Source organism: Amblyomma maculatum, chromosome 1, assembly GCF_055883805.1.
Source record: "Amblyomma maculatum isolate TAMU_Amacu chromosome 1, ASM5588380v1, whole genome shotgun sequence".
NCBI lineage: Eukaryota > Metazoa > Arthropoda > Arachnida > Ixodida > Ixodidae > Amblyomma > Amblyomma maculatum.
In genome coordinates, this window is record NC_139344.1 from 279,680,224 (window position 1) to 279,695,213 (window position 14,990).

The 14,990-nt window shown below is 42.6% G+C and overlaps 1 protein-coding gene across 3 annotated transcripts in view; it reads left to right on the forward strand.

The window, feature by feature from the left end:
- The window catches only part of Sec8 (exocyst complex component secretory 8), a 96,970-nt gene that overhangs the window by 56,357 nt on the left and 25,623 nt on the right, over positions 1 to 14,990 (forward strand). For all 3 annotated transcript variants that reach the window (XM_084591419.1, XM_084591417.1, XM_084591418.1), the window contains exons 14-19: positions 1,761 to 1,830; positions 1,928 to 1,991; positions 5,099 to 5,199; positions 5,343 to 5,416; positions 10,109 to 10,247; positions 14,322 to 14,403. In XM_084591419.1, the coding sequence (XP_084447545.1) occupies positions 1,761 to 1,830; positions 1,928 to 1,991; positions 5,099 to 5,199; positions 5,343 to 5,416; positions 10,109 to 10,247; positions 14,322 to 14,403 (530 nt within the window). The remainder of the gene's footprint in view (positions 1 to 1,760; positions 1,831 to 1,927; positions 1,992 to 5,098; positions 5,200 to 5,342; positions 5,417 to 10,108; positions 10,248 to 14,321; positions 14,404 to 14,990) is intronic.

The following is a 14,990-nucleotide window of genomic DNA, read 5'->3' on the forward strand; positions in this document are numbered from 1 at the left end:
TTACGGATTACAGGTTGCTTCCCCTTACGAAGTAAAAAAGTGTAAACTACGTCGTCGTCATTAAATGTGTGTTTCTTTGTTTTCAGGCCTAACCCGGTAAAAACAATTATCGGTTATAGCATGATATTTCCATGGCACTTCAATTTTGTTATAAGTGGGTTTGGCTGTGTAGTATTTGTCACATAATTGTAGCCATTGCAGTTTAGTGCTATAGAATGGGCCATAAAATTTCTTCAGAAAGGTTGCTTTCACAAACTGTTCAAAGCATTTATAATCTAGTTGCTTTACTGGGGCATGGTGTCATCTTTCATGCTGTCAGTATTACCGCTATTTAAAAGGTTGTAAAGCTTCAGTAACATGTGTAGCAAACTTGAGCATGGTGAAGCCTCCCAATGTTAGTTTGTAGGGTTTTCTCTCATTTCTGATTACTTCCACCAAGTTTAGTAGCCATGCAGTATAGCATTTCATACTGGCACAGAATCATTCTAAAGTCCTCTGTTTCTGTGGCCTTGCGTCAGATGATTTCAGCGGGCAGCACTGCATTTTTGATGTCGCAAGCATTCCGTGCAAGTTAATTTACATTGCCCCCTTTACTAGCAAAATCTTCAGGCTTATATTGAGTCATCTCAGGTATTTTATCAGAGGACTCGTTTTTAATCACTTCAGTCACTCACTGCATTATGAGTTTTCTTTTATTAATAAATTATAATAACATAAAAAGAAACAGCAGTGGGCAATTCTCTGCAGCATTGTGTTATACTCTGTTGCCTAATCGAAACAGTGAACTGCTTTTTAATATTTAACTATTCAAACAAACCAGGGTCATCAAAATTCTTTCTCTTACAATTTCATTTTGTAATTTTTTGTTTAGGTAACAAGGAAAGCATTTGCAACAGACTGCATTTTTTATGATGGTTCTGAATATGATGGGCAGAGCATCACCTACCTCACCTACCTAATTGATGTTTATGTCATCGCTGTGTCACACAAAGCATCATCTCTGGCCACGGACTGGCCTTTGTACACAGTTCGTTATTCCTCTCGTTACTGTGAAAAAGAAAGGGGGAAAACGTTTTTATGCGTGCACGTGCGTGTGTGCAGAGATATCCACTTGATAACCTCTAGAGTTGCCTTTTAACACTTGCAGTGGTGGCAGCTGTGACTCCGCTGCTTTATGTTTTGGGCTGCCTTGTCCTAAACTCGTTGGCCTTTTTTTATCTCTCTGCTCCTCGCAGCTGTTTCTCTGTTTCTCTTCACTTCCTTTCTCAGTGGCCTGCATCACCTTCTTCCCACTGCGCTACCCTATCGTGCATACTGAGTTATTTGCCTTAATGTCAGAAGTTGACTTCTCTTAGCTCATGAGCCTTGTATTTGAGGTGTCTCGAAGAACAATGGGTGCACTTGGAAGCAGATGATTCAAGGAAAAAAAAACTATCATTATATTATTCGGTTTGGATTTATTTATGGGGTTAACATACAAAAGTGACTCGGTCTATGAAGGACGCCATAGGGGAGGGCTCCTGATAGTTTCCACCACCTGGGGTTCTTATAACATGCACTAACATCACACAGTACATAGGTACCTTCTGTTTTGCCACCACCAAAATGCGGCTGCCTTGGGTGGTAGTGTACCCATGCCCTCTGGCGCATTTTGTTTGTGCAGTTGAGGTCGTTGGCATCAAAAGGGCTTATTTTGCCAAATATACATTTTTTTTATGTATCCTTATGATGCTGATATATGCTTGGCTCTTCTCCTCTAGTGTGATTATGTTGAAGTTGGAGACTCGCACCAGCAATTGGTTTGTGTGCCCACTTCCAAGAACATCACATGTAGGTTCTTCAAAACTATCGTTGTTTTATTGTTCTGCTTGCACTCTGCAGTGGCTCGCATAATCAGTTGCCTGCTGCTGCCTCCACCATTTTTCAGATATTTTCAAGCCACTAATGAGTTTCATTGCTGACATAGAAGCTGCTGTTAAGCTTGAAGATGGGTAAGTTTTTGTCGCTGATGTTACGGCCACAAATTAGTCTCTCAGTGCATGACGTTTATTTATGGTTGTTTTTAAAGAACCCCTTGGAAGGGGATATCGTATCATAAATTGATTTTTAAAAAATGTGATTTTTTTTTAATTCATTGCCAAAAATTAATTGCACAACGTTAGGAGCCAGCCTGTGCAACAGCGAGTGTGGAGAGGCGCTCCAAGCCATTTAAAGTGGCATCAAAGGCCGTCCCTTCTGGGGATTTAAACATGGCACATGCAAGTGTTTGTTTACATGTTGTTTTCCTTCATCTTTTTGCATGTATATGTATATATATTTGAAAAATGCTTAGATCAGTGCTAGCGACTCCCAGATGCCACGCGAGACATCCCACTCTATGTACAGTACGGAAACACATGCACCGAATGCGATCTTAGCAGAAAGAACTTCAATACATGCCAAAAGCTTCACTCGAAAACATTTCACCAATGGCTTTCGCATCACTACGCATAAGCGGTCTTCAGTGACTCTCTCTGCCGATCTTTTTTTTGCATCGTTTTTAAGGCTTTATGATTAAGGCTCATGAGTGTGTGCAGGATTTGTGCGTCCACGGAGGGTGTCTCATCATCATTATCAGGAAATGAATTGATTGATGAGTAAAAGAATGGTTGTAAGAGATAGGTGAAAGAATGTGTCTGTGTGCAAATTTCAGTGATATGGAGTAATTTATTAGAGCTAAAAAAGTCAATTCAGCATCAAAATAGTGTGCAGACGTCAAAACAGCCACGGATGGCGAAATTGTGCAAAAAATGTGCCAAAACGTTCCAAAGCTTTAATGTCAGGCCTCGTCATTGCGTTACAACGTCGAAAACTGTCAGTTAACCCTTTCGCTGTCGATTGTTTCTCGCCGTGACGCACCCCCAGTGTCGTCTTGGTTTCAGGGCATGAGCATAGCCATTTATTCTTGATTATGATTGCTATATAAATAGCATAGTCAACGGAACATGCACATTTTAGTGTTCTGCAAGTGTTGTTAATTAACGTCATCATCATCAACAACCTGACTATAAATGAGGATAATATAAGAAGAAAAAACACTGCTCGATACTTCTTGAGAGTCCAAATCCGAGCTCGGCTCGTATTCATAATCAGAGGAGCGATCGCTCCAGTCCGCAATCAAAGGTCCCGCGCGGTCAGCCATTCAAAAGCAACCGCGCGCACGGAGGGCACACTTTCGGTGGCCCACTCAACGGAGAGAAATGGCACGTTGTGAAATCAAGATAACAGAGGGCAATGGAAAGAAGCTGAAACAACCTCCTTTGCTGCTGCTAGCCGCAAGCAAGGGCGCAGCGAGAGAGAGCGAAAGCAGCGATCGAGTCATACGTCGACCTATTGGAGAGGCAACAGCGCAAGCCCCTGAACGTGACGCGTCATAGCAGACACGCCAATAGAATAAAAATAAAAACCTGCAAACCTTCGGCAGATGGCAGAACAACCCTTGAGCCCGTAACCGCACGCGCGCGCCGCATAATTGCTTAGCGAGAGAAATGCAAACTTGTAGACTTCGTGCTCAGGCACGAAGTTTTGAACGTACGATAGTGAACATGCCTGTAAGTCGGTGACACTGTGTGTGTGTGTGTGTGGGAGGGGGGTAACGCAAAAACGTACTGTTACATTCATGACAGCAAAAGTTTTAAGAGTAAAACAGGAAAAGAAGTAGTAAGAGGGGAAAACGATAAAAACAATAAAGAAAAAAAAGGAAAGGTAGAATGAGTAAAGTAAGAAAAAAAAAGAAAAAAGCAAATGAGTGCAAAGTGTCGCAGGAAAGGCTTTAGCCTCGGCGCACTTAAGACAGCTCTAAATGCCTCCAAGGAATTTTACCTAGTGTTGTTCATTTCTAAAATTATTGCTCCAAAAACAGTTCTGATATGGATGGGGTGGACAAAAACTACAGGAAGATACAAGTGAAGCAGCAGCTTTAGCAAAATAATTTAGAGGCATATTCCTCTGAAAAGAGCCTCCTATAAAAGTAATGCAGCAAGTGTTTCAGGGTTGAGGTTTCTCAACCCTTATGGGCAAGTGTGACGCACAGCGCCAATGCATCATTTAACATCAGAACTGCTGACCCTTGCCTTATGCATTTGTTTGAGCTGACACCGAGAAAACTGCCACGTGCATTGCTATGACAGGCTGCAGTAATCACAATAAGCATTAAATGCTGTTTTGAAAGTCTTTTTCATTGCATCAGATGTATTTTTGGAAGTCTCTCTCTGCTGCCTTGGTAAGGACCATTCTTAGAAGGCATGACTTTCACAGCCCCTCAGACAACAAGGAACGATTGACAAAAAGTGTAAACTTCAGAGAGGCTTGGGAAAGCTGCCAAGAAAGCAAGAAAATGTCTTTATTCTCCTGATGCCTACTGAACCATTGCATTGAATGTGAAAACCTAAAGCTACAATTTTCTCAAAATGTGTTGAAATTTTTTCAATCTTAATATGTCTATTCTTAAACACTGTGCATCCGATTGTGCTGAAAAAATCCACATTATATAGGAATCTGTTATTAATAGTGTGAACCTAGAAGATTAGAAAACTACTCTGCTCTAAATGTAAAAAAAGTTGCTGGGTTTAAGGTTCTCTTTCGGATCTTGACGGTTGAGAGTGTTATTTTTTTCCGCACGATGCAAGTATAGACAAAGTTTCTTTAGGTTTAGCTTTAGACTGCTAACATGTGGAATGTGCGTGCAGTCTTAAAGTTTTGTGTTATGGCGAAATAAATATTATATTGGCATTCTGGTATCAAGAGGGAAAACAATGCCGCATTAAGCAAACTACCTGGCTTTAAGGCCACAATCACTGTTGAAAAATGCAAAATTCAAATAAAGATATTCAGTATTTTGTGATATAAAGCTGAGACCAGTATTATACACTTGCCCTGCCGTACCCCCTGAAGAGAGCTTGAAAAAGAGTTTCATTTGGTACATTTGCACTACTATTTAGCTACACACCTAATTGCTGTAGTTATTCAAAGCGTTCTTTAGTGACAAAATTTTGTATCATTGTAATTGCATGCATGGAAGCATTTATAAAATAACTTTTCTGTTACTTTTCTCTTTTAGAAACCACTGCCACTTGTATGAGTATCTTGTGGAATGCGTTAAGATCTTCCTGGGTCATGTGAACAATGATCTGGACAACACCATAGATAATGCAACAAAAAGTAAGTTTTTTTTTTCTTATCCAATCTAAATGCAAGCTTGTTTAGGCAGTGGTATTTGCTTGTTCTTGTGTTTTTTGTCTTCTCATTTTCATGGCTGGTGTCTAGTGCTCGAGTTGAATCATGTGATCTTTACATTTATCCAGGCCTGGAAACATGGAAGGTGACTTCAGATCCAGAAATCCTGAAATCTCATGAAGTTTCCAGGCCATTATTACAGGTAATGTTAACAGTGGCAAGCAGAAGTCAAGTCAACAAATATGGAAGTGGTGCAATTCACTCTATATAATTTTTATTCTTCAGCAATAATTTGTCATTATTTACTTTCACTTGCTGTGAGGTTGCAATTGGGAGGAAAAACTTGGACAGTCCAGGTCGCAGATGAATGTTCACAGGCTGAGTCTGGGCGATGCTGAGGCTTAGAGGTTGCATAGAGTGAACATGTGCATTCTGCTGGCGAAAAGCACAGTCACGCGTGGTTGTCCGCACACTTTGAATTAGTGTGCCTTCATGATGCTTGTACCTTACGTGCTGCTCGCTACGCAGGCACGCGCGCACGTCATTGCTAGCTAGCATAGCAAAACAAAGAAGGATGTAGCCGTTGCAGTAGTGTTGTGTGGGGAATCTCTACTTCAAGGGATGGTCACCTGGTGAGTCCCTACAACACACATGTCGAGATGTAGATGTAATTTCTTACCATTGTGTTGGTCACTCCTTTTTGGTGTTTAGCCCTTTCGCTGTTGGGCATTTCTGGCTGTGACGCACCCCCAGTGTCGGCTTGGTTTTAGGGAACGAGCATATCAAGGAACGAGCATAGCAATTTATTTTTGATTATGATTGCTATACAAATAACATAGTCAACAGAATATGCATATTTAAGTGTTCTGCAGGTGTTGTTAATTAACATCATCATCATTATCAGCCTAATTATAAATTAGCTAAATAAGGATAATATAAGAAAAAACTGCTTGATACTTGAGAGTCCGAATCCGAGCTCGGCTCGTATTTATAATCAAAAGGGCCATCGCTCCCATCCTCAGTCGAAGGTCCCGCCCGGTCAGCCATCCGAAAGTAACCGCGCGTACGGAGGGCACCCTTTCAATGACCCGCACAACGGAGAGAAATGGCATGTTGTGAAATCAAGATTACAGAGGGAGATGGAAAGAGGCTAAAACAACCATGAAAACAACCTCCTTTGCCGCTGCTAGCCACCAGCAAGGGCGCGGAAAGAGAGAGCGAAAGCAGCGATCGAGTCGTGTCAATGGCGCAAACCCCTGAACGAGATGCGGTGTCGTAGCAGACACGCCAACAGAATAAAAATAAAAACCTGCAAACCTGCTGCAGATGGCAGAAAACCCTTGAACCCGTAACCGCACTCACACGCCGCAAAATGCGCGTGCCGCGTGATCACTTAGTGCGATAGAGTAGCGTGCGCAAAGCGACCGCGCCCCCCAGCAAAGAAGGTGGCGGGGGTGGGCGCGGCCGCTCCATACTCTTCAGTATATACGTATCAACACAACGTGGGGCAAAAATGTGAACTTGTAGAAGGATATTACAGATGGCGCAGCCTGTCCAAGCGCGCCAGCTTTGCGCTCGGACGCGAAGTTTTGAACACACGATAAAGAACGTACCGGTACGTCTGTGACACGGGGGGGGGGGGAGCGAAAACGTACCGGTACGTTCGTGACAGCGAAAGGTTTAATGATAGCATTCTACTTTGTCACAGTGGCTGAGGCATTTTTCGCTAACTGTGAGTTTCCAGGTTTAATTCTTCGGTGCTTAGGTGGCCAAATCAAGGCAGGAAAGTGTCATTTTTTTTAACTGGTTAGATATTTTGGCAAATAACTACCATTGTTGTCTAGCCTTACACTGTTCAGACAAGTTGTTTGGAATGGGCAGTTTATTTCAGCATTTGTCGCTCATTTTCTGAGCTCACATCACAGAGTAAGAAACTTCAATGAGGATATAAAGTGTGGTTATCAAAACTTTGGGCATGTTTATCTTGATAATGGCCATGTACTCATCTTTCACTTTGGAATTAATGCTTCAAAATTATGCCTACAAAAGTAATCCTCAGTCATGTGTATCTATTGTGCATTGTGGAATTACAGTCTTCAACCTATTTTTGACACGCTCGATTTTTCGAACCTGCCTGATTATTTAGACTCTGCTATGGCACCGTCATGGGCTCCATAGAGTCAGTGTATAACGCTGGGCAAAATTTCAGACGTTTGAAACTTTTCTCTTTCGATTTTTCGTACTTTTTCTCTTGATCACAGGTCAAAAGCTATGAAAAATTGCGACACTATCACTGCCTTTTTATTTTTCTGCAACCTCAACCCCGCATGCACCTATACCCTTGATAGCAGGCACTGCTAGCTATGTTGAGGCAGCGGATCCATTACTCCCTGAAATGGGGCAGCTTGTGCCGTGGGCCCCTGCTATACAGTTCCGTTGAGTGGCGGCAACAGTGCTCTGCCCCACCGAGAATGGGCCAGTAAGCACGAGCGTGCCTGTTTCACGTGACCATATGTCATGGCTTGCATGTAGCTGTGAGAAAGAGAGCCAGCGGCACGAGTCCGCTTGCTGACGGAGAGGTGCAAGCACAGAGGGGAAAAAAATGCATGCCTGTCTAGTGCCCCTAATAGCGCATGTTGCCAACGGACAACAAACACTGGTTTTACTTTATTTTGCAATACACCGGGTGTCCCAACTAGACACAACTTCTGAGAGAGCTCGCAAGACATTTCTCTCTCTCTCTCTCTCTCTCTCTCTCTCTCTCTCTCTCTTTTTTTTTTTTCCTAAACCAACACGTGCAGCACATATTCGGGGGAAAAAAAATTACATGGAGTCACGTGGACGCAGCGAGACTTCGCCCAAACTGGTTTGCTAATGTTCCGTGCCTCTTTCTGTTTGAGCATCACACCGCTCTGACCTTTGCACGGTTTTTCCCGACATTGCTGCTGTGCCAAAGAGTACACCGGCAGTGAGAATGAGGAGGTTGACACTGGAACAGATTGACCAGTTTTTAAAGCCACTTGGTAAATAAAGAGCTTTTTTTTTTTTTTTTTACTGTTTGATTTTCCAGATGCTTTTTTCGTCCCCTTGAGATTTGGATTTTAGGGTACCTGAAAAAATAGTTGAATTATCCAAAGTTCGAATTATTGAATGACGCCGAAATAACTGACAAGAACCCGTTGCATCATGGTATATTGATTGGATCAGAGACCGGGCTATAAGACCGGGCTATGATTGCCTGTTTTTGGGATGAGAGCAGTACGATAATTACTTTTTCACATTTCCATCATGGTTTTATTTATTGGACGCACGCTGTTGAGGGCGTCAGAGCAGGAAGCAAAGTAGTAAGGGCCTCGCTGTGGCACGTAGCTGTGGTGCTTTCTCACAAGTGACTGTGTGTTGCACATGTACAAGATGTAAATGGCACTTGACAAGCGCACAGTTTTGGTTTGAAGAACCGTGCATATGAATGTAATTAAAATCTGCATCACCGCCAATCAGCGTACTCAGTTGGGCTTGATTGGCTGACAGATTGGCAGCCATCGTTGCGTGCTGATGGGAAGTTCATAACAGTGAAAATGAAACTAAATAGTTGGCCTATTCTCAAAGATGAAGGTATCAGTTTTTGTCATACCTGCACTTGTATGCATGTCAGATGTACACGGTTTATTAGCAGCATGCAGTTCAGATTTTAGTAGGGCTGTTTTGACAATCATTTACCATGCCGATCTGGATGTGGCCTGCCTTTGTGAGCCTGTTCATTTTAGTTCCATACCTGTAGCATCTGAATTATCATCCAACGGCATGGCTGTTGGCTGGGACTGTGCCAACAGTTTGAATTATTTCCAAATTAATGGGTGTCTAATAAAGGAACTATTGGTAGCAAATCTCAGAGGTCACACAGGACAGAGTGGACGCCATCGCCTGTGCTCCGGAATTGTGGTGGTCATGTGTCGGTTTGATTTTACCCAGTTTTGAAGGCAACTCAGAGCCATTCAGCCATGGGGCATTTCTTTGGACATGTCAGGTACTGACTGGGTCACCTAGGCACAGCAGCACATTGTTCAAATTATCCGTGGTTGAAACGGCTCATTCGAATTAGCGGGGTTTTGTTATACATTGACTTCTGTGGAGCTTGGTTGGACAAAGTAATGGAGCTCGAATTATTAAAAAATTCTGAAATTATCTAGATGCAAACATGTCAGCAATAGCCACATCCCTGTTGGCTGGTAGCTAAGGTATGGTAGTGACCAAATTAACTGAAACATACTTGTGTGTGTCTGCTGCATATGTTGCTTCTCGTTATTCTCCTTGAAGGCTTCTAGCTTTCTAGTTTCCCTGAAGGACTGAAATGTGCTGCTTTAGCAAGTATTCCTACTTAGTATAGCCACATCTTTTGTGGTTTTCTTTTGTGACTTTTTCAAAAACGTTACAAGGTGTGAATTTCCTGGTGCATATTACTAAAAAATTAAATTTTTGTACTTGTGCAATTCGGAATCTTGATTTTATGGACTGTCATTTCACTTGCAGTGAGTTTCTGAACGTTCAGCTGTAAAACAAGCTTCAGTTCAGCCCTGAACAGGACTGTGTTGTGCTTATACTGCTGTGACATGGCCTTACATATAACTCAGCATTGGCTTGACGGGAGTGTTATGCGGTACTAAGGGTGCTTGACATTGCAACCTATTCAAGAAGGAAGTCTGCTGTGTAAGAAAAACAGACTATAAACAGTGATTGCTAGTGGACATATTATCAGTAAAGATTGTGTTGGTGACACGTTGCCCCTGCTATTAAAAGGGCCATGCAGTACTTCAATATTTAGTGTGTTGATTGGGATGCTACAATGAACAGGCGTGTTTCACAGGTTTCACTGCCGGATTGTCCTTTCTTACAGAGCACGTTATGTGTAGACCAGTCTCTCCAGGGCTTGCAGGAATTGATGCAGGCATTGCCCATGTATGTGGAGCATTTCCTTAGCTTAGCCTGTACCATCCTGCAGAACTACAAAGAGACCAGCCAGGTGGCTTACAGAGGTGTGTTTCTGATGTTCCCTTTGACACATTGCTGAAACTTACTGTTACAGGAATTTTGTACATTTATAGAATTTTCAGTGTCGTGGAATTTGCCATGCACATAACCTAATTACTATGCGTTATGGGAAGTCGTCATGTAACCAATAGTCAGTTGCACCGATTTGGTTGCGATATGTGCAGTGATGTGGTTGCTTTGCCTTAGCTCTCCAGTAAGCAACCCTTGCTGCTTCTTACTTCTTTTAAGCAGTACTATATGAGCAATTTGTGCACAACTTGGCAAAGGGTCTTTCTTTTTTCTTTGCAACAGATGTAGCATTTTGATGGTGTATCATTTGCTCACTTCTTGAGATCCCGATCAGGGATTTTTACAGGAGTGGGTTACAACAAGGGCTTGCAGACATTTGCTCATACAGGCATTCATGCATATGTAGAAAAGGGCAACTGAAATCTACTACAACAAAAGTAAGAAAGGCAAGTGCATTAACTACAAAAACAAAAGATACACAGATACAAAAGATACAGATTCACAGGTTGACATCACAGATTCGCACTATACATGGAAAGTAGAAGAAAGGCAGATTAATGATATCACTTCCTCATTGTTGACAGTACAGATTTGCCATCAAGTTAAACAAATTCGTTGATAGTGGACTATGTGACCACCATTATGCACAGCTCACGAAAAAAATGAAAAACTATGTATATTACTAGTGCAGAAATATTCTTGGAGTGTGAGTTGATGCTTATGATGGGTTTCATTGAAATGTTAAAGGATATGTAGGTGTCAGAATTTATGTTAATCTTGTTATGCAGGATGAGATACAATTATTTCAGACGCTGTAGCATCGCATGACTGGTTAGTGTATGAAGACCGATCTTGGATAACATCTGCACTGGCGAGTCAGTGGGCCTACATCTGTTGTGAAATTCTAGGAGGCACTTTAGACCCTCCTGCAACATAATTTAAAGGCATTGTTTTGCTTGTTTGTTTCAATTGTTCAGTTATGTCGATGCTATTACCACCGGTCGTAACATTCACATTTCAGTGTCTAATATTTTTATTTTCTCGAAAACCAAAATCATGGTACTGATGGCGTCAGCGTACAATGGGGGTTCTTTGCAGCGGCTTTAACGTGAACTAGTGAGCGTCTGACATCATATTGACAAATGAACTGAAAATTTTGTCCATTAAGAAAAATATGTCATGTAGCGTTGTTTTATTTTACATGAATCCAACATGTTTGCTTTACACAAAGGCTCTGCAAAGCAAGTGACACGAAAAGCACCAATAGAGGCGCTGGTTACTGCTTTGCACCAAGAGCTTCACGACCTATACATGTGGGCCTGTGGCTATGCAGCCAAAGTTAGGCAGGAAAGGATTGAGCGACCTCGTCAGTCGCTCTTCGCTATTGTAGGATGCCTGGGAATACAGAGAAAGAGGTGGTCAAGGAGCGGGCTCGCGAGAAAAACACAATAGTCAAGGGTACATGGTGACCCTGCCTGCTCCCGGCCTCTCTTGTTCCTCACTCTATTTGTGTGAGGCGCCATGGAAGAGATCTCATCAACTTTAGCAGAAACGTGTTATAGCTACTGAGAAACCATGAGAAGATATCTTCCGTGACGTTGCAGTGACGTGCTCATGTAGGCTGTTTCGATTGGTCCCACAGGTGTCGTCATTGGACGAGTGAAATGGGACAGTGAAAGACCGGGAAAATTGAGTTCAAGGCAGTTTTTGGTTTGCTTCTATTTTGAAAATTTCTTCCTTAATAACTCCCGTTCTAGTGCACCAATTCCTGTAATTCTTTTTGATTTGGTATCTGCTGACAAAGAATTCATCTAAAGTGTAGCGGGCAAGCATTGCAGGGCCCCTTTAAAGGTGGTAGTTTTACTCTAGTGTTTATTTGACAGAACCTCGCCAATGACACAGGGCAGGAGAGCGGCTTCATTGGTGTCGGATTCGAGGTCAATAGCTCCACTCGGGGGTGATGGCGCGCACTCGTTGCACCACTTGGCCTTCAGAGATCTGCAGCGATTTGCGATGCATGGCTGCGGCCGGCCACGCTTTATCCGGGAGATGTGGGTGAAGCTATCATCGTCGTGCCCCCTATGTTCCCATGGAGATGGCAGGAACGCTAGACAAGGAGAATTAACATATGTCTCATGTGCCCAGCGTGGCATAGTTGGTTAGCACGCTCGGCTGGTGATCGGACGGGTGGGAATTTGATTCCCAGTGGAGAACTATTTTTTCTTAAGTGTAATGGATTTACTGGATTGGCATTGGATTGAATTATGGACTCTTTTTTTGGATGGCGTTAGAGGCACAGGGGCACGAAGTTTTTATGTAGTACTTTTATGTTGTAAATAGTGCGTAGCGATTCTGTAATCATAGAGCACGGTGTTAGACTCCAAAAATTGCATTACATAATTTATTATCTGATTATTAATGTGCAGCAGTTTCGGTTCATAGTTGCCAGGTTTTTACTTGACGTCAAAAAACAAGAAATAACATTGAAATGTCACGTGGGCCAAAAACTAATGACGTCAATGAGTAGGCGCGTCGTCTGCTCTGTTTGCAGTTTTACTCATAATTTTTCCCAAATTCCTACGCTATGCAATCAGCTGCGAAAAATGAAAAAGTGGGAGAGGCTTTGAATATGAACGAGCGCGCATTAATGCTCGCGAGTATATAGTTTGAATCACACCGATCGAGGTACGGCTTTCGTGCGTCGTTATGAGAGCTGCTTCATGTGAGCCAATCTGGTGATTGGAGTAGAGCAGGCAGAGAACAGCGCAGTTCGTCGCCTGGCGCACCCGCGGGAGGCGTCATTGCTGAAAGCTCTACACTTGTGCAGGCATGCTACTGTTTCACGAGTGTATCAGCAGTGCTGATAGCATTTGTCTTTTCTGGTACAAAGCCAAGGAGTGCTACACTGCCTTACTGCTGCGCCACTGGCCACTCCGATCTTGGATACGGCGACCGACAACAACGCTGTCTGCCGACCATTGCCGCGCCGTCGGCGGCAGCCTTTGCAAATTTTATTGAATGAATATTGCCATCAAGCATAATTTTGGCTACAGTAAGCCGTTCTGCTGTCTATGCATTAGAAATGTTAGAACGCTAACATGCTGGTATACGTGTGCGGGCTCAGTAGAACAGCCGAAACAAGTTGACCAGCAGCATCGTCTCTTACGTCAGACAACTGTGTAACGACGTCACAAATAATTACGTGATTATGGTTTTTTCAGTGAGCCTACGTCGCAGTCATTGCACTAGCGATGGGTACAGAATGAAAGAGTGAGCATTTCACAAACTTTAAAAAAAGGATTAAAATATTCTCTATGCCTCCGTTGAGTTTATAACTTGACTGTGATGGTCTTCACACACAAAGGAAGCGCGTTACAAGCTTTGCACAACCTTGTAATTTGGTGCCTCTACCCCTTTAGGGATTGGGTTATGTCGTAATGGATTGGATTGCGGACTGTTAGGTTATGGACTGGATTCTGGTCTGGCATGTTATGTTACTCGTGTGGATTGGCTTTGGATCTGTCTAAGCTGACGGACAACTCTTTTACACACCACTGATGAGCGAAGAAAGGCTTTCACCTCAAAATAAGCAGCTTTTCGCCGGAAAGCTTTGAGCGTAGCTACACAGAGCACACATGTGCAGCTTATTTATATTATTTAATGGCTATATACTACAGTCTCTTTGTGTCATGGAAAATAGGTTAAATCGGGGCTTTATATCTATGTTGCTCCTGCCAACTTGGACAGCAAACTGTTTTCCTCTCTAGCATGCTTCTAGCAGGTGGTAGTTGGCTGGTGACAAGGCACTAATTGGTCGGCTGTAGCAAGACACTTACAAAGTAATAATGTAGCGCTGGTACAAACATTACACGATCATGGCCCTGTCGTAGTCATGATTCATATGCATTATGCAATACAGCATAACTTGGCATTTTGCAAATTAACATAATGTAAAGTAGCTAATTCTTTCTCTTGGTTAGATCACTGATCCTCAGAAGCTTCACTTTATCTGTTTAATACACCTGGCCCTTCATGCATATGATACGCAGGTATTGTCCAGCCAGAATCTGAAGACAAGCGCATCATCAGTGCAACATGGGCCAAGGATGAAGACATCAGCCGCTTTTTGATGTGAGGCTTTTTTTGTTCGCATCGTCCAGGCTCGGATGATGTAGTGTTCACCAGCCAAAGGGAGAGCTATTTATAGTGAGGGAAGAGTGTTGCTAATAATTTTCTGGAAGAGAACTAGGAATACTGGTTAGGTATACAATCCACTGCAAGAGGATTGGTGCAGTTTCACAAGTAGCAAGTGGCTCATGGGCCTAGGTATACACATCACACGCCAGCAGTCACGCTCTGCTATACATCACCATGACATTTTTACTAGCTTCCTTTACCTTGTATCAGTCGTGTTCTAACGACTGAACTGAACTGATACAAGGTAAAGAAAGCTAGTAAAAATGTCATGGTGATGCATAGCAGAGCGTGACTCTGCTGGCGTGTGGTGTGTATAGCTAGGCCCATGAGCCACTTGCTACTTGTGAAACTACACCAATCCTCTTGCAGTGGATTAGAAATGGTTGCTCCGATATTTTTTTTTTTTTTTTTTTGGCTGGTAAGTGAAATTGATCTAAAAAGGCAATTTTTGAGTAGTCATCATAGAATTTCATTTTTAGTGTAGTGAACAAGTAAACCTGGATTTGGCAGCGATGTTTGCT